The sequence below is a fragment of the Gopherus evgoodei genome, chromosome 12, assembly GCF_007399415.2.
Source record: "Gopherus evgoodei ecotype Sinaloan lineage chromosome 12, rGopEvg1_v1.p, whole genome shotgun sequence".
NCBI classification, from domain to species: Eukaryota; Metazoa; Chordata; order Testudines; family Testudinidae; genus Gopherus; species Gopherus evgoodei.
Window position 1 is genome coordinate 21,059,132 of NC_044333.1, and position 20,496 is coordinate 21,079,627.

General features: G+C 43.3%; 1 protein-coding gene and 1 pseudogene across 2 annotated transcripts in view; both read left to right on the forward strand.

Moving 5' to 3' along the window:
- The first annotated feature begins 4,510 nt into the window (after positions 1 to 4,510).
- Positions 4,511 to 12,380, forward strand: LOC115660506 (annotated as a pseudogene).
- Positions 12,381 to 14,121: 1,741 nt separating this feature from the next.
- The window catches only part of VSTM2B (V-set and transmembrane domain containing 2B), a 43,033-nt gene continuing 36,658 nt past the window's right edge, over positions 14,122 to 20,496 (forward strand). Inside the window, exons 1-4 of one of the 2 annotated variants that reach the window (XM_030581685.1) lie at positions 14,122 to 14,245; positions 15,741 to 16,454; positions 17,261 to 17,445; positions 19,052 to 19,081. In XM_030581685.1, the coding sequence (XP_030437545.1) occupies positions 16,382 to 16,454; positions 17,261 to 17,445; positions 19,052 to 19,081 (288 nt within the window). In that variant the 5' untranslated portion in view covers positions 14,122 to 14,245; positions 15,741 to 16,381. Of the gene's footprint in view, positions 14,246 to 15,133; positions 15,201 to 15,740; positions 16,455 to 17,260; positions 17,446 to 19,051; positions 19,082 to 20,496 lie in introns of those variants that run through there. The other variant, XM_030581684.1, reaches the window with a different exon arrangement.

The following is a 20,496-nucleotide window of genomic DNA, read 5'->3' on the forward strand; positions in this document are numbered from 1 at the left end:
AAGATTGCTAGAGGCTGGTGGAATCAAAGTACAATTCCTACTGGTACAGCTGAGTTGGACTCAGAATACCACACACTACTTCTGAATACCTGTAATCAGTGGATAACCTTCCTACCAAGTAAACTACGTGACAAATGTTGTCCCTGGGATTTGACACACAGTAACACAAATTAATTCCTAGGACCATGTGAAACTTGTCAGTTTAAATTCATTTGGATCCCTGCACTTTAAATTCACATGAATAAACACAATGAGCTTTTTGTGACTAATCTGTAGATGAAGTATTGATCACTATGGGTGAAATTCACCCCCTGTGCAGAGGTTTAAATGAGACTTACATGATGCAATTTACTGAAAATTTGCAAACCGAATAGGTCTGATTTGTCTGACCAATGGTGTGTTGTGAATTATTGCTCACCTCTAATAATTCATTGGATCCTTTCTTAGAGCATCTTTTGCAACACTGTTTTGAGAATCAACAGCTAAACCCCACTAGTGTAACAGGGATGATAGGAAAGTGTATCAATATTTTATATTGAATTTCTAGCAAGGCATCAACAGCCAATGTATTATCTGGTTTTCAATTAATTCTTCTTTCCATATGTTCACGAAGTTTCCTGCACTTAACTGGAGTGTCCAGGTTTGTCTGTGATCAGTATTTTCTACCCACTAGCTTTCTAATTTGAAAGCTCCCCTTTATACTGTAATGACTAGTCAATTGTTGTAGCACAAATCTCCTAATCTACACATATTGGTTGCAGGTGAAGTTTTGGTGGTTCCAATTTTTATATGGTGAAAGCATCAAGAAAGTCAGGCCAGAAAACATTTGTCAGAAGGTAACTAACTGATTTTTTTTTCCGTCTTGTTTTCATATTAATGCTGATGGGGGGGGAAACTGTCATTTCCCCAAATGGGAACACATGAGTGTGATCCACTCTTCAATTTATGTCTCTTCTTTGTTCCTGTTCACCTGGCCTAGCCTGACTGCAAAACACCTCACTGGGAGAGGATATCTCTACTAAAGCCCTTAAACCAACACTGACCGAGTGGTTTAAGTCCCATGAAGCCTTTATCCTTCAACATCTCTCCTTTGAGGTTGCAGGAGTCTTTTCTCCTTTGGAAAGAGCAATTAGACACATCTACCCAACCAAAGAATTCCTTCAAATGAGGTTTATTAAAAACATAAAAACCTGATTTAAAATAACAGAAAGTTTGCTTTTCATGACTAGATTTAGCATAAGGCATTGTCAGCTTAGTTACAAAAAGGATGAGAGAACATTATCCGTTCAACGAGCAGGTCCTGCTGACCTCTCCTGCCTTGTGTCTGGGGTCCTTGTGTTTCTTGCCACAGTTCCAGGCCAGAGAGAGAGAAAGACCCCTCTTTTACCAAGAACTCTTTTATTACGTGGTTTAATATAGAGAATTGGTGAAGTCAGTTCCTATCAAAGGATAACACAAAATATGAACTGGAAACTTTTTTTTTTAAAGTATTCTCAAATATGGGCCAGCCCATATGTGGTTGGACTAACAGTCCTTTTGCTCCTAATGTCATTTATGGCATACGTAAAATCTGCGTAACTTTTTGGTTATGCCTGAAACTTCTTTTTCCCTTAGTCTCTCTCCTTTCCTTTACCAACTAACGCTCATACTGAGAAGTGGGACTACTGCATGTTTTCTTACTTCACTGCTCTAAGGAAGCCAGCTATGACTTGAGCTATATCAGTTAATCAAACTCCCTCCAGCCTTAACAGATGCTTCTTCTCTTGCTATCTCTCTCACTCCCATGAGATATTACAAGAGCAACACATCTAATTAACACATCGTGAACCAAACGCTCAGCAGTGAGGTTTGTTGCATAATCAAATCCCAATTTGGCCAGCGGTTGCAGTAAGCTGCACTCATTCACATCATTAACTCCCCCTCCTCTGCACCACTCAAATTGCATTTCTGAAGGTATTTGCAACATAGAATCTAACCAAACTTTTAAAGAACAGTAAACAATGATCAGGGTATGGCGGAGAGCTACTCTGCTTTAACACTGAAAAAATTAAAACAAAACACTTCACTTGTGGTTTGGAAAATGAAGCCAAACATGTGACAGGTTTCCCCTGGGGTCCCACCTGGAACTGGGGTAGCACTGAGCCCTCTGACCCACCAGCCTGAGATCCCTCTCCGACTGTGCTGCTGTGATAAGCTGCAGACCTATTCCCAGTCTTACACTTCCAACAGCATACACACAGGTAGGGACATACCCAGGTGCAGTTACATGCAGGCTTTCTGATCAGCCGCTGCATGAGCCAACAATAGAGAGGCTACAGCCAAAATAACCCCCAGCTTCCCAGCCTAGGACCCTCCCCTTGGAGTATAAACCCCAAATTATACCATCTTGCACTGCACAGGGAACTGTACAGCATAAGCTCACAGTTTGCCACTCCTTCAGTGTGGAGAGAAACTGTAACAGCCCCCCAAGCTGAAGTTCCCAAGAACTTCACTCTAAACTTACTGGTTTGGTTGAAACATAAAATAAGTTTATTAATTAGAAAAAGATAGATTTTTAGTGATTATAAGTGATAGCAAACAGATCAAAGCAGATTACTTAGTAAATAAACAAAAATGCAAACTAAGCTAAACATACTAGAAAGATAGGATTTGAATTAACAGTTTCTCATCCTGAGAGATGGTACAAGCAGGCTGCAGATTCTTAAGGGACAAGCTGCACTTTCTATACAGCTTGGAATCCCCAGGTCTTTCATAAACATGCTAGAAATCCCTTTAACGTGGGTCCAGCACTTCCCCCAGTTCAGTCTTTGTTCCTCAGATGTTTCCAGGAGTGTTCATGTGTGGGGAGTGAAGAACAGCAGATGATGTCATTCCCTACCTTATATAGCTTTAACATAGGTCAGGAACCCTTTGGTCCCAAACTCAGTTTGTGGAAAAACATTGACATCTCAAGATGAAGTCCAGCATCATGTGGCCTGGTCACAGGCCCTGGCATACCTTGCTGAGTCATAGCAGCTATTATGGGCTGTCTGGAACCTTTACACGAAGGTTCACTGGGTGATGGATAAGCTTCTCCTAAGACCTATTGTTTTCCCTAATGGCTCATTACCCTGAATAGGCCCTTCCCCACCCACTCTTAAGCCTGAAAACATCTTGCCTAGTGGGTGTCACCCAGATGTCACTACATTTGAAATACAGATACATAGTCAATATTCATAACTTGAGACACAAAAATGATACATGGATACAAATAGATAATCATATTCTGCAAATCATAACTTTTCTGATGACACCTTACATGACCCGTCTTGCATAAAATGCATCATAATTATGCTCTAATCATATAATAATATTACTGTGAAGAATATGGGGTGTAATAGCACAAAACTGACAGATCCTGGCAACGTGACCACAAGCCATGGTAGCAGGGATAGTGGTATGTACTTGGATAACCAGTAAACAAGAAATCCTGCTGTCACAGGACAAGACATCATGCTGGCTCAGCTCATTTTTCACCACTCCTTTCTGCAGGAGCAATGTTCTCACTGCTATGGGGCCAGTTTGCATTGGCTAGATAGCAACATGGAGACTAACATAATTTTGGGCAAACCACTTCCGTTTTATTCCCTCAAACTAGGGCCAGCTCCAGGCACCAGCATTCCAAGCTGGTGCTTGGGGCAGCAATCTTCAAGGGGTGGCAGTCCCTGTTGTTTTGCCCCCAGCAGCGTGCGGAATTGTCGCTGCAGACGGCGGGGGAAGTCTGCGTGCTCTTAGGGCAGCATGTGCGTTTCCGCGGTGGTAGCAATTCGGCAGCAGCTTCTATATTTAGCTGTCCGCTGCGGCTTCAGCTAAACATAGAAGCTGCCGCCGAATTGCCACCGCTGCAGAAACGCTCCTGCCGCCCTAAGGGCACATGGACTGTCCTCGCCGCCTGCGGCGGCAATTCGGTGTGCTGCTTGGGGCAGTGAAAACTGTAGAGCTGGTCCTGCCTCAAACAGCACCCTTGTGCCACAAGTACTCCTGTTCTTTTTGCAGATACAGACTAACACGGCTGCTACTCTGAAACCTGTCATTATGAACATTGTATCTGAGGGAAAGATCAGTCCTCGAGCCCCAGATCAGGATATCTTCTGCATACCACAAGCATGTCTTTGGCCTTCAGATACTTGTTATTCACAAGTCTGAACATGGAGACCTATCTTCCAGGTCTCCAGTTTTATAATCAAGGTATTGTCATCTATTCTGAACTCCCTGTAACTCTCTGATGCTAGTGCCCTTAGCATGAAGCAGCGTGTATGTGGTGGGGTGTTTGAGTTTGTGACGATTTTCTGTTTTTAGTGATGTATAAAGAAGGCTAGCGGGTGGGGAGGAGACTGTGTTTTAAAAGGGGGTTGCTTATTTTTTTTAACCTTAGAAATATCCAATCTGTTTTCCCTGGTTTTGCTGCAGATGTTCTGGGAAGACTCAGAAATATAGATTGGAAGCTGCATCAGCACTTGAATGAAGCAAGATGAACGGTGAGTCTTTAATAGTGACATATTGTCTTCTAATAATTTTATAGGGGATTTTGAGTTAACAAAAACAAACACTGAATTTTAAGTAACGAATAAAAATCGCCTCTCTACCCCCAATGAATTGGAGGGGTTTTGTACAGCTCCTCCGCACAGTATGGCTTAAACCTCCTCCCTGGTTCTTTCTACTTAGTGGCTTCTCCCCTCTCCTCACATGAGTTGGGTCCTGAGTTGTTTGTGATGCCTGGTGCCTCTCCACAATGTGACTCCTCACTGGGCCTACCCCAGAAGGGGTGCTGGCCCTTGGGAAAACGAATAATGCTACCATTGTTGGCAAGGACTATAAAACCCAGTACACCAGAAACAATATAGTCCATCAACATAAACCTCAGCACCGAAATGACACACTCAAAAATAAGAATAGAGAAAACAGGGACTTTACTGGAAGCAGAAAAATAGGCTCTGGGGAACAGGTTAAAGGTAATTACTATCTCCCACCACTCTCAACTCTTCCCAACCCCCAGCACCCTCCCTGGCACCTTCCCAGCTAGCTGGTACACAGAGCATGGGGCTGGAAGCAAGTAATGCAGAGCTGTGAATGCTGGCCAGCTAAACAAACAAAGGGATCCTCTTCATGTCTTCACCACAGGATGCTCTAGAGTCCTATAGGGGTCTCAGCTGGCCCGTGGTAGCTGGTGCCAGTTTGGATCTGCAGTGCTGGAAGGAACTGTCTGACCCTTGCACTAGATCCCACAGCAGTTCAAAGCCTCCTTTTATGGGGAGGGGAAGTTAGTCAGATTCCCTGAGCTGTTCTGTTTCTCCCTCCGTTCCCACACTCAAAGCTACTCAACCAGTCTCTTTGTCTCTGAGTCAAGCTCTCCCCTCTATTGGGGGGCTGAGCTGCCCTGGCTCATCACTGGCCCAGTAAACTGCCTGACTACATCATCCTATTGAGAAGCCCCCCTGTTGGCCTCAGCTGGAGTTTCTAGTCCATTCTGTCACCACAACTGACTCCAAGCATGCTGGGAAATGGTGTCAGAGGGCTCTTGTAGCCACCATTGCTGTTGTCCATAGGGTAGGATGCCCTAGAGGCTCAGTCCAGAATACAGGAGCAAACTCCAAGGGTACAAGAGGGTACATTTGCATGGTATGTGTGGTGTTCCAGTAATTACACTAGTTCTCCCATCATCCAGAGTGTCTTTCTGGCCAAAAGAGAAGGCGTAACCTGAATTTCTAATGCATTTGGAGCAGGAACTGTTGGTACAGCACCTAGCACAAAGGGGTCCCAACAATATTAATAGTAATAACACAAGCCAAACATTATTTTTTAAAAAACAAAACAAAACGTACTTTCATGCATCTTCATACATCACAGGAAACAAACAAAAGGGGCACAAAAGAAATCTGTTTTCTATTGCAGGTGACTTTTAAAATCCCGTAGAGATGTTCCCTTCAAGCTCTGCAATATTAGCAGTACTTTTCTCTAGCTTAGTGTTCAGTGGGCCTACACATGAAGACCAAGAATTCAGTCATTAAGGATTTTCAGGAAGGATTGTCAAGGATCAGCCTCCCCACAATCAAGTCCAAAAGAACAAAAGGAATTAACTTAATCCTTAAGTACCAACTTTATAAGATCTTATAATGATAAAGAAACATAATAAATAATAACTTCCTTTCTACAGCATAACATGGCTACTTTATAATCCACATACATTATTTTCACAGTTACACATACATAAACAAAGACAAATTAAATCTAAATAGGTCAGTCCCCACAGAAACAGTGAGAAGTAAGTCAGAATTCCTAACAGCTTAGGTTGAGTTCATCTGAATCTCCATTAAAGTCTTTGATCCCCAAAATCTATACAGTCTGTTGAGTCAAAAGCACTGCAACTATACTTCTCTCCTCTTGCTTGTAGAAACCTTCATCTGGAATCCATGCAGACTATTCCTCCTCCTCTGCTGAAATGGCTTAGTTAGCTAGTCAGCTAACTAATTAAGCAACCACTCAGTTTAAGTATATAGATTAAAAAAACTCCTGCAAAATGCTTCAGAGTTAGGGGAAACAGCCTGCTTTTTCTCATCTTCTCCCAACCCACACAGGGCACATGGCTATTAGTAAAACAGCTACACTGACTACTTGCCCTCCTGGTTTCTGAGTCCATCATCAGGGAACTTGTTCAGTATACTCAAAACTACTACACCCAATTCCAGAAACTTCTGGCTATGAGTGCTAATGGTGCATCTGCCTAGAAACACTGACCTAGCTACAACTCATTCCTACCACTCTCCCACCAACAGATCTCTTAAAGAGATATCTTCCTATTAGTTATATGTGTTACAGTACTTCTTGCAGGCAATGCTTCCCACAGTGGCATTAAAATCTGGCTGACTCTATGCATTTAGCATATTTTTGCAAAGCACGGTGCACTATAAGACACATTACTATTACCTCATGATAAGCATATGTTGCTGCCTTCTTCCACAAGCTCTTAAAGTGTGCATCTTGTCTTATAACTTTAGATCTTACATTTATTAACAAAGAGCAGATGAGGAAAGCCTGAATGAGATGGAAATGAAAGCCAGTAAAAAAATACATTTACTGTATAAAGCAAAAATGTAGCTCACCAAACTGCAGGAAAGCTGTATCTTAAGCACCTTGTGTTGAGAGTAAAACAAAACCTAGCACTGAACATTTGATTTGTCTAAAGTGAGAAGATGCTTCATAAATAAACCCACTAAGAAACGCATGGTTTTCTCATTGTTTTAACTCCACTGTGCCAAAACAGGAATAATCAATTGCAGCTAGGAGAATTTTAGATTTCTACCTATTTTCTAAATCCTGGAATTGCTTCAAGACAATGCGGCCCACTGTTTGCTAATAGGAAATAAGAAAATACCCGTGTATATTGAAAATAATGTGGACCCTTTGAACTTGCTGAATTTATGACCTTTTACAAACTTCTTATGGGAATACAAATATCCAGTCACTTTGGTTTTGGTTTGCTTGGAATTGAAATCTCATTGGTGAGGGGGAATGCAATAAAGTCTCCTCAATTGATGTTAAACCACTGACATTTTAAAAAGAACCATGCTGGCAGTTGTCAGTCTATTGTTATGAGCTACAGTGAAGCAGAAACTCCACAGTGAAGGTCACAGTGCTGGGAGCAAAAATGTGTTTGTATCCAGTACTTATTTTTTGCTCCTCACCTATTTTCTCAAGATAATAGCCTGCAGAAACTTATTAAAATACACTATTGGAGTATTCATATTCCTGGGGACAAACATCAAGTACTAAAGTTTCCTATGAAACCTGTGTCTAAGCTACAATGGTGCTAGACTGAGTAGTCTGCAAGTGTCTTTCTCACATCGGGGGCGGGGGCTATATATGAATAGGGCTGCCATTACCAGTATTTGGAATCACCTGGAAAACTAACCTCTCTAGCAATAGCAAAATAGGTCCCTTGTGATTGTAGGGGAAAAAACTTGAGTCTCTAATGAGAAAAAGCCCATAATACAAATCTAAGGAAAGGGGCTTTAAGGAACAGGACCTATTTCTGACTTCGGGAGAGTGATGGGTGAGGGCAGATTCGATTCGATGAGATACTACAGGGATGGGCAAACCCAAAGACAGACAGATCTGGGATTTCACATTAAGACAAAAAACGTGATTCACTGTATATGCTGTGGGCATGAGCAATAACTGGGAAAAACTTTGCAGTTTTACTCCTTGTATAGGATGGTCTACTTGCTTTTTTTTTTCTTTAATGAGTTAACCCCAAACAGCAGAATGATCTGTTAAACCACAAGGCTCCTGAGCCAGTCATTTGAAAGTATTTTGAATATTTAAATAATGGACTTGCTGGCTATTAAAAATTTGGGGTGGGGGAGAGGAGAAATGGCCTTAAATGTCATCAGCTACAGATTACTGGTGTCTTTTAATGGGATTTCATATGTTCCTATAAAACACGGTCCAGCAACAGCAAAGGCAAATAATTCACATTAATAATCTTTTTAAAGGACCAGATACTCAGCTTATGTTAATCAGCATAGAATAAGGATGAAAGCACAGGGTCCAATTGAAGTCTAATATGGTCCTATAGAAATTATTCTAAAAACTGTTTTCTATGTTTTTGAACCACTTGTAGAATTATACAGCAGGGATGTATCTCTATTAAAATCTAATCATTGATTCAGAAAAAAAGATCCTATGGAAAAACTGTAGGACGTTTCTATAGAAGCAAGTCATTTCCATTTACCCAGCGGTAACATAGTGTGATTATAGTCACGTTTATATTAATATTCACCTGCCGCACAAGAGTGCTGTGAGGTTCAACTAATAATTACGAAGTGATTCCTTGCATGGAAAGTACTGTGGGGCCGTGATCTAGTAAGGTACCTAAACACATGCTTCACTTTAAGCATGTGAAAGGGTTGCACTGGGATTTGTTCGAGGGGATCCCACTGAAGGATCCATGCCTAAGTGTGCACTATATGTTCACAGCTTCTTGTTCCAAGCAATGGCATTCTTGGCTTTCATCACCTGTGTGGTCTAGACATAAGCAGGTAAATGATGGATTCTAGGCTCTGGCAAACCTATTTAGTGGCAGAGCCCAATCAATAGCTAACTCCAAAACTTGTTGACACCATAGAAGCACAATGATGTGCAATAAAATGTTTGCTCCTCAGATTAATATATGATAGTATTGTTATTGTTTAGTATTGGATAAATCTCTTCACGCTTTGATCTTTTTCCTAGATTAATAATTGTGAAAAATGATACTTGAGTCCACGTTTTCTGTTCTAATTGTATGGAATGATAACGTAACTAGAGCACTCAGTTGTTACATATAAAATCAGATTGGCTGGGTGTGTTACAAACAGGATATCCCTGGAAGAGTGTTTTTAATCCAAGGGACACTGCCAGTACAAAAGGACATTGCAAATTGTGTCTGTTACTAATAACATTAGATTTATTGCAAATAAAAGGTTCTTTTAAAATTTACATTGCCTTTTTGCTTTTCATATTCTTATTTTTTGTCTGTCTAAGGAGTGAAACTAAATTAATATAGCCTGTTTAGAGTTAATTTAATGCTGCAGTGTTTGAATTGTAAATATTTTGAGGAATACTTTAAATATATATTTTAATAAAAATCTACGTTTTGGGTAAAACTACTTTATAAATGTCCCTTATAAATATGAAATGTTTGCCATGTTTTCATTAATGCATTTGGCAGTCTGATATGTAAAAATACAGATAAAATCTGAAGACATCTGGATCTGCAAGCCACTGGAGCTTCCTTGGCTAAGTACTGAGGATAAGAAAACAGAAGAAGTTGATTGTAAAGTCAAGGTCATCAGCTACAAAATGCTGCAGCTTTCTCAGTTCTGCAAGGAATTCAAGTAAGTAACTTCTTCCAAGTTATGGAAGATATTTATTTTGAATCTGAATTATAATCTGACGTGACACACTGTTATCTTGCTAGGTGTTTAATCACCACACTTGTTGGTAAGTGATAAAGCAAGTCATGGAGTTGTACCAATCTATTCCTGCTGAGGATTTGATGCATATACTATAAAGTCCAACCTACCTACTTCCTAGGATTTGGTTTTATTAGTAACTTGAGTAACAACAACAACACAAACTTTCTCTCCAAACTTACTTTGTCCTAAATTTTCCTTGCAGGATCTATGTGTCCTAAACCATGGTTATCTTTTTTCCTAAGGGAAGCAACATGGCTTAGTGGATACTGGGACCAGACTAGGACTCCCAAGAGCAGGGGAGGGATCTATTCCCAGCAGTGTCACTGGATTGCTGGGTGACTTTGAACAAGTCATTTCACTTCCCTGATACATCCTTAATCTGGGGAATAATGCTTATCTCCTTCACAAAGACCTTGGAGATCAATGGAAGCAAAGTGTTGTGCAAGATTATTGTATTATTATTTATTAGATGGGCTCTTATATCATGGTTGGAGCTAACTGACTCCACCTGCTAGTATAATTCACTGTACTGACAGGAATGGTTCAAGCACCTGATGAACAGGATGACTACAAAGAGGGGCCATGTATTACTATTATATACAGGGTCTTAGATGCTGCCAGCTGTTAGAGGTGTTTTACAAACTTTGTAAATAGCTAAGGTTTACATTGGTATGTGATTAATTGAGCAGGTTAAAAAAATTCCAGTGAATCTAAACAGTCTGTGGGATCATGTTGAGTCCATCAAATCTTTCAGCACAAACCAGACAGGCAGGTTTGATTTCCTGCCATCCTGTCCACCAGCCAGCCAGCTGAAGGAAAGGCAGAGTGATGGGCAATCCAGTTCCCAGGGCTGTCCATCCAGCGGCCAGGTAGGCTACCTGTTCACCAGCCACCCAGCTGATTTGCTGATACCAGTCAGAAACTAACTGATCAGCCAGCTCAGAAACCATATAGCGCTTGCCAGAGAATCTCACACTATTGGAGAAACACTTATTAAGCCTTGTGTGAAAGATATTGTAACGTGAATGTTGAGCGAGCAGTCTGGTAAGAAAAAACAAAATTGATGCTGTGCAGTTGTCAAATACTGTTGCATGCCACATTGAAGATCTTGCCAATGACATAGAAAAAGAGCTAGTTTGTCGACTGAAAATTTGCCATGAGTATTAATTGCAGCTAGATATGTCCACTGACATTTCAGGGCTTGCTGTGCTACTAGTATTTGTCCGATATAGATTTTATAATAATATTGAAGAGGACCTTCTCTTATGTGAATCTCTGCTTATCAGAAAGCATGAAATTAGTTGGGGAAAATGTATTGATGTATGCACTGACAGTGCTCGGGCAATGATTGGGAAGGTGAAGGGGGCTGTAACGCAAATCGTAAGTATGGCACCAGAAAGCACTAAGATCCATTGTGTTCTACACAGACAAGCACTTGCAGTTAAAAAAATACCAGCATATCTGAAAATTGTGCTCGATGAAGCAGTACAAATAATCAATTTTGTCAAATCTCGACCAATTCAATCAAGGTTATTTAAAATTTTGTGTGAGGAAATGGGCAGTCAGCACAAAACGCTTCATTTACATATGGAAGTGAGGTGGCTATCCAGAGGAAAAGTGCTTGTGAGGCTTTTTGAGCTTCGTAGTGAACTACTGGTATTCTTCACTTCAGATAATTCTGGTCGAAAATTTAATGACTGTCTGACAAATTCCTTGTGGCTAATGAGACTTGCTTATTTTGCAGATATTTTTGCAAAATTAAATGTAATTAATGTGTCACTGCAAGGAAAGAATGTGACCATTTTTACTACAATGGATAAAATTTCATCATTAAAAAAGAAACCGGAATTCTGGGCATATTCTATAGAACAGATAACTTTTTGACTGCTTCCCTACAGTACATGAATTTCTGACTGAAATAAATTCTGCAATCCATGAAGAAGTTTCCAGCACCATTTTACAGCACTTACGTGACTTGCAGGCCTCTTTATTGGAATATTTTTCTACAACTACTGATGATAATGCTTGGGTTCGAAATCCCTTTGTAACTACAGCCAAACCAGTTGGCTTTTTCTGCGCATGATTATGAAAGCCTAATTGACTTAATTTCTGATTCTGATTTGAAACAGAAGTTTAAGGATCTTCCGCTGAATAATTTTTGGAGCAGCTTAATAGAACAGTACCTTAAATGTGCAGTTCGAGTGCTTCTTCCTTTTGCTACAACTTATTTGTGTGAGACAGGATTTTCGTATTATACTGCCAAAAAACCCCAAATATAGGAATAGACTTGATGCTGCGCCTGACATGAGGATTCAACTTTCCAGCATTATTCCTAATATTAAGCGAATTTGTGATAGAAAAATGCAGAAACACCAATCCCATTAAATCCAAATTTGGATTTGTTTATAAAAATAGATTTTCCTAGTAAAAATTTAATTTGTTTGGTGTTTGTGTATATATATAAAACAGTTTTTTTAAGAACACTGTTTTTAATTTTGACTCTTGCACTTGATTTTTGTACTACTTTATATGTGCTTTCCAGTTAGAAATTGTTAGTTCAAGCTATTTTAAATTTGTATTTTTGCATTGTTTTATAAAATTAAAATATATTTGAGCATAAATAATGCAATTTTTTATTTGAAAACCAAAAAAAGACTACAAAATAATATTATAGGTGTTCTGTAATAGGCTAAAAAGTGTTCCGTGGCCAAAAAAAGTTTGGGAAACGCTGCTATACACTAAGCTTTTGTACTAACAACTTTCTCAGAGTTCCTATGATTGATTCAGTTGTATCAACAATGTAGAAGCTACTGTACACAGAGCTCTGGTGGCTGCCACTCCTGGTGTCAGCTACTGTGTCTTCAAGATCTGCTCTGAGCAGGGTTAGACGACACCATGGTTGAAACCCTTCTAGCCACTGGAGTCCTGTCTATAGCAGCTCTCCCACTCATACTACCGAAGTTGAAGATTAACTAGCGGTAGCACCAGTGGGAATTTTTTGGCAAAAAAAGGCCTTGTGTGCATCACCTTTTTCAGACAAACTTCTGTCTGAAAAGAGCCTATATATTGAAAAAACTTGTTCCACCTTTATTAAAAGTGATGACCAGTTGTTTTTTAGTTCCTTTTGTGGTCACTTCACAGAGCTTTTAAATTATTCTTTCCAGCTGGAAATGCAGGGCAAATTTGAATACACAAAATACAATTACTGAGGTACAGTTTGAGTGAGTCCTTCCTTTTTTTTTTTTTTTGTTTTTTTTAAGTCATGGCAAATTTAATGAGTACAGGTGCCCAGTTCATCAGTTTCACCTCTCATATGAAAGACAACACCTTCAGCAGCAGAGTGCACCAAGCCACTATTGAGTATTGATTAATCACTGACACAGAAGGAAGAGTGCCACCTGCTGAATTCCCACAGCAGCTTTCTGCAGCTACTTGGGAGTCTCCCATTCTGACCAAACCCATCATGAAAGATTAGAGAGTGAGCCGTACTAAACTGTATTCAAACCACCATGGTCTCTGCCAATGACAGAGATACAAAGATGCTTCATGCTTAAAAAAAACCTACTGTTAGTTATGAGTTAGTAGTGTGTCCTCTATATCATTCCTTCCACTGGTTGACTACTGCCCTCACAACTCACCACTCACGCACATACAGCAGCCATAACCACCTCACCTTCTCTTATCATGCAGGTAGCTGGGGGAAAACTTTTGACTGACAAATATTTAATCAGAAATATCAGTATAATATTAACATGAGGATGTTCCCATTAATTCCGTAATAATAACTGGCTCCTCAAGTAAAAAACTCCAGGCGCCGGCTGTGTGTTAGCCAAAGATATGTTTATGACTGAGTTGAGAGAGCACTCAGAGGCTGTTTGCCAGGTAGTCTCCAACATTTCATGAAAATGGAAGTTTATTGATTAGTACCAATGCAGAAAATCTTCTGAGGCTGCAAATGCACAATAAAAATATTTAAGGTAAATTTTACTAACTCAATAGGTGGACAGTCATCTTTTCAGTTAATAAAAAAAATAAAGGATTAAAAACTTTAAGCTTAATGTCTCTAAGAAATAACCTTTCCTGTGACCGCTTTGCCAACACCACCTATTTCATTTTTTAGTTTGTAGCAAATTTTCAGTGCCAGTTGAAAAGCTCCCTGGAAGTGCGTTTTCTAATGAAGACTGCTGTGATAGCACTTGTATGGATGACCATATAACGTTGACCAGCACTGGAAAATGCTGCAGATAGAGGTAAATGGTGTGTGTTGTAATTTATTTAGCAAAATAATTATACTGTCCACAGTACTACAGAGGAGGAGGAGGGGACAAATATAGTCTCTGTCTGGGGCGAGGTAGAGGGTGGAATTCCTTGTCTTTCATCACTCCCGTCTCTTCCAAACACATCCCCACTCCTACTTCCTCAGGGAATCGAATGAACCAGAACACGCCTAAATCCAGAGAGACTCTGGCCCGGCACTTTATGCTGAGTAGAGCCAGGGACTCTGATCCCCGGTTCCTCTCCTGCAGGCAGGTGAAATACACCGCTGGCTGGCACTGGGCGCGGTAGCCTTGCACGCTGTGACATGCCGGGGAAGAGCAGCTGGGCTAGTTCGGTGTGAGCTGCCCTCCAGCCCCGAAGTGAATGAAGCGCCCGCAGAGATCTGGGAGCCCGGGTCAGCCCCTGGCACCGCCATCGTTATTTCACTTCCCGGGGGGGGGTTGCGGCAGGGCGTTTCTCTGCCCCTGGCCGGGCAGGCGAGGCTCGCTCCGGCGAGTCTGTTGGGCTCTTGGCCGCTGCAGGGGGCGAGGGGCGGCTCTGCGCCGCCGGGGACCCGAGTGTGCCCGGGCCAGGCGCCGGAGGGGGCGGACGGCGGGAGGGGGCGCGGGGCCGGGCTGTCTCCCTAGATGAGGGCAGGAAACACCCCCTCCCGCCCGGGGGCCCAACCGGAAATCTGGCTTGTTGCGAATCCACTAGTCTCCCCAGCCCCCGCTCCGGCCCCCGGCTCCGAGCGCGGCACCTGGGCAGGGCAGCGGCTGGGACCCCCGGGCGCCGTCGGGCACCGCTCGCTCGGTCTGTGCGCCCCGGGTCACCGCTGCTGGCTCCGCCGGGCACTTCGGCTGCGTGTTCGCCCCGCCGAGCTTTGCCCAGCATGGGGGGGCAGCAGCCGCGCCGGGCTGGCAGCGGGCGAGGCGGCGGGAGCCCCAAGTAAGGCGGGGGAGACAGGGATTGCGGAGGCTGCGGCTGCCCGGCGGCACCGCCTGGGGGTGCGCGGAGAGAGAGACGGACCAGGCGCCGGGCCGGGGAGTTATTTCTGCCCACTACGGTTCCCAGGGGAGTGGGTGTTCAGCGGCGTCCAGGCTGGGCCGAGAGCTTGCCGGGCCTGGTGAACAGCCGCCCAGATGTTGTTCACTTGAAGTCCAGCTGTTCCGGGGGCCCAGCTGCGCCCGGTATTCACAGGCGATCTGCTCGGCTCGGGGATAGAGGGGGGACCTGGCTCAATCCTGGAGCAGAGGGAACATCCCCCAGCCCGAGCCCGGCACCCGCGCTAGCAAAGTGTAACTAGACCCGAAGGCGCCTCGGGGGGGGATCCTGGTTTTGTCCTGCCTTGTTTGGGGAATTGTCAACATAAACTGCGGGCGCTTTTCGCTGCGCTGCTTGGCTGCAGGGACGGGAGCACAACCCAAGCGGTGTGTGTTCGGGGCTGCATTACGCGGGGACGTCAGATCCTGAAATTCCCTCTCATAGGTCGAAGCGCGTGTTGGTGTGAGAGTGGCGGGGGGGAAGCCTGTGGTTTCGTGCCCGGGCCGGGCTGCACAGCGCACCAGAAGCAAGCGGCGGATTTGGACCTGCCATCCCCAGCGCCGAAAGAGACACCCCGGGCCACAAACAGGAAAGGCTCGATTGCTCCCCAGATTTAGAGTGAAGCGAATAATCCCCTGCCGCCGCCTCGGACCTTCCTTGAAAATCGAGCTCAGACTGGCCATTGTGATGGGTCTTGGAGAGGAGCTCGGGATCCGGCCCCTGCTTCTGGACGGCAAAAAATCCTGTTCAACACAAGGAAGTTGAATCCCGTTTAGTGTTGGGGAGAATCCGGTGGGGGGAAATACCGGAGACAAGATTTATAATTTCATCCTCAGGAACTACACTTCCTCCTGACAGCACATTCCATCAGCCGGCTGTGGATTTTATACTTGCTTCCAAATTTATTTATTTTTGTAAAGTTAGCTGGGTGGCTGTTGGCTTTTTGGTTTTTGGGAAGAGTCTTACCCCTGCACTAGTGTCGGAGACGCGGTTTCTCTTTGCAATGGGATTGCAGATTTCTTAGCTGTGTTGTGGTCACGCTACATTCCCGACTTGCCCTCCACCCTGAAGTTTCCATATATGAAATGGAAAATCGAGGGCTGTTCGGCGCCCTTGGTTACCTGATGTTCAATGCACCCCTGCTGTTCATAGTCAACGGTAAGTAGCAAACTTTCACTTTTTCCTACAGCAAATCGCCACCCCACATACAGCTTGCTAGAAAGGAAGCCAGTAGAACCGTGCGGGGAGAAATGGAAGGGGGCTAGGAAGGGCTAGTGGCCAGGGGAACCGTGTGTTTGACTCGGTAAAACCTCATTCTCCTTCAGCTAGCAATCTGTGTTCTGCTATCCGATCCGAGATTCCTGTCACCGGTCGCTATTGAGCGCAATAGACATAACTGGTTTGCACCTTTGTGGTGTAAGAACTTTACTGTTTGTGTAGCGTATGTTGGGGGGGGGGTACACAGAAGAGGAGAGCGAGGTGACGCTGTGGCTATAGCAGGTGGTCACTGGGGGGTTAGTTCTCTGAAGCCAGGTGGCACAGGGCACGCACCAGGATCTGCGGGACTCCAGCATTGCTGCGCTCGGCTGCAAGCGCTGGCGGGAGGAGAGCGATTTGACACCTGCAGGTGTTGGCTGGCGATTTGTGTGACAGAAACATCCGTCTCCTCATATTCGGAGAGGAGCTTTTCTGTCCAACACTCCCCAGACTCGTCTCCGTTGTCACTGGCGCGGGCGCACCAGTCGGTGCCCAGGCTGCGGGGTGAGGGAGAACCGAGCTCGCCTGTGTTCTCACTGAGCCAGGCTGCCGAGCTCGGGCTTTAGCCGCCGAGACGCGAGACGCTCATTTACCCGACAGCGCTTAGCCCTCGAGTTAAGGCAGATCAGATAACGACTGACCGGACTGATTTTGTCTCTTAATCTCTCCTGTTAACCAGCCCTTGTAATTCTATCTTCTCCTCCCAGCTACATTTACCGAAGTCCCCAAAGATGTGACTGTTAGGGAGGGAGATGATATTGAGATGCCTTGTGCTTTTCGGGCCAGCGGATCCACCTCTTACTCCTTGGAAATCCAGTGGTGGTACCTTAAAGAACCAGCCAGAGAACTTGCCCATGAATTAGCCATCAGTGCCCCTGGCAGCAGAAGCAAGGTAACGTACCTATTCATTAAGTGCAACGCGCGCAGAGAGAACAGACACTGCCGGGAAAGGAGCTTCCCCTGTTACATCCCGTGAAGTAGGTAGGAATCCCCGGGTGTCCTAAACTCTCCCGTGGAATGGGAGAATTTGGTGATCATGCGCCCCAGAAAATCTGACAGCAGGTTGGGGATTGTAAACGTTCTTAGAGAATGGTAAATATCTGTCTCACTGCAAACCCCATCGCAGAGAGCAGCTTTAAACCGGTTTATTGTATTACCTTACTATAAGGGAGGAGAAACAGGAGGCAACTGTGGTAGTCTGGAAATCACCACGAACAAAGGTGGGAGAGGTTGATTAAACAAGATGAGCTCCTCTATGTAGATGATTAATAAGAGCAGATGGAGGAGAGAGGGATATGCTCCTAGCTGGAGCTCCTGCAGGACAATTCTGCAGTGGGATGATTTATTTACATACTCAAATGAAGTGATTAACATGCCTTAAGGAAAGCAGGTTAAATCTTGTGTATTCTTTCTCAATCCGCAGAAGACCTCTTGGCTCCAATATCGGCCCCAGTCTTAATGTCTAGGCTGCATTTCCCTGACACCCAGTTTATTCTGCAGCCTAGATCTTGGCGCAACACACTTTATTGGCAGCATAATGCTGCCCACTATATAAACAAGGTTAAACATCAGAGGAGAAGTCCTGAGCAGGAGTTCCAAGATGTGTCTTTATAAAGTATATACAGCTTCTGACCTTTTCCTACCACAGAGCCATTAAGCCTGATGATACTCCCTGAGGAGCCTCTGATGCCTACACCAGGTCCTAGCTATATTGCAGGCTTGTTTTCCTGCAAGGCTCAAATATAGATGCAAAGCATATAGACAAGGAACTAATGTGATGCTGTCTAGCTGGGAGAAATGTACCTCTGTTGTCAGAGAGGGAAATAAATCGCTTGGATTTAAATGTCTTCTTTAATCTTATATAAAACTGTGAGCTGCTTTTACAATAAGTGGTGACAGAGAATGCCCAGAAAATGACTATCTCCTTGGGAGGCGCATCAGAGAGATCAGAGGCATCATTTCTTTTTACAGGAAAGTTGATTGTAACAAGGAGATAAATCCGATTCAAAAACTGACGAGCTGCATCTGATCTTGTGCTGTTTAGGGACCTCATCCCTGCACTAAAGCAACTCAGGATATGGCTTTCCCAAGTCATTTCCATGCGCAACTCTGCCCTGCCATAGCAAATAACCACCACTACCTACATTGGTTATTTCAAATTTAATTGGGCTTTTTACAATTACCCTGGCTCTGTTTATGCAACGAATAAACACTCTTCTGCAGATATATATCCCTTAGCAAGGCAAAACTTTCACTACAGGCATCTAATAAGCCCAGTTACATTCTACCAAAGCAATCCTGTTCCTTAAGCACTAATTGATTAAATCAAATCCAAATTCTCCCAATAGTCACGCACAATCAGTTTGAAACAAGTTATGAAAGTTGCGCCGAAGATCTGTCTGTCCTACCATCTGTTTAGCTGGGGGTGTGGGTACTTATAATAATGTTAATATGCTTTAGGAGTCTAATCTAACATATTTCCTTCTCTGCTTTTTTAGGTAACAAATAAGGATGCAACTAAAATCAGCGTAAGTGCAGATCAAACTGAGTGATGCACAATTTCTATATGTACATGCTGGTTTTGTAATACCCCAACACATGATTTCAGGCAGTTTAACCCTCTAGAGCAATGGAAATGGTGGAGCACAGTGGGCATGTACATCTTTTCCTCTCCTTGGTGTGCCATATCTCCATCAAAATGTTACCGTCTGTTGCTATTTTAACTGTCAAGTTTTATTACTTCCAAATCCAGGCAAGAGGTATTTGTTTTTTCTCCCCTTCTTTGATCTCACCTGGAAAGTACTGGAAGTCAGGTCAAGTGATAATTCTGCTTTTCATTTGGCTGCTTCCAGTACTGAAAACCCACCACTCCCCCAAGCAATGTCAAATTTCTTTATAGCACATTATATCCAATTTCTGTTGATTTCGGGCCAGATCCAGTCACTGATTTCACTGGGAGCATGAGCAGGCCCGTTTATGTGTTTGGCTTTAATCCCATCACTGTCAGTCTTCTGTTTCCATCTGTGCAGGCTAGTGGGAGTAAGAAAGGGTGTAAGGAAGGTAGGGAGAAACTTGCAGAGATTAAACACTGCAGTTGGGAGTAAAGATAGATGAGATCTTTTAATTCACTCAGGCTAATAGTCCCACTGAAATTAAAGGCAATCAGTACAGACAGCAGAATTTGAACCTTCATTCTGTGTTTATAATGGGGTATCTGAGGGTAGAAGGCACTAGATAATAGCTAGGGAGATGGTGTGTGCAGTCTGGCCATCACATAGGAAGGTATTTGGGTATTCTGTGTTGGATTGGGGGTAGGGAGAGATGTATTAGTTAAGGCGTGTATTTTTAGAAGGGAGGGGAAAGGTTAGCTGGGTGATTTGTAGGGGGTAAGAGAGAGGAAATGCATTATTTTTAGCAGGCTAGGTGTTGGAGTTGGGAGGGGCTGTGTTTCATTTTGGGGGAAGATTATGACTCAGATTTATTTTTAGAAAGGCAATTGGAAGGTTAGTGGCTGACCATTGGTTTTAGATGGGAGATGCCTTTAGTGTTGGAAGGGGATGAGGACAGGATTAGTGGCTTTTTAAAAATAAATGTAGAAAGAAGATGGCATGTTTAATGTATTAACTTTGGGAAGACGGAGGGACTGGTTATTTAATTAGTGGCTGGTTATTTGAGTGCTGTGGAGAGGTGCATTTAGTTTAGAAGGGAAGAACTGGAATTGGTGGCTGGGTTTTTGACTTAGATGGGGAGATGCAGTGCTGAAAGTGTTTATTTATAGAAGATAATGGAGTAGGAGCAATGGTTGTGTGTTTTTGTGTTTGATTTCCGGGGGCTGGGGGAGAAAGAGATGCATTTACTTCTGGAGCTGAGGATGGATAAGGCCATGGGTGGGTGCACTGTTGAGTACATTGGAAGTGGTGGATTCGGTAGCTTGGTACTTGAC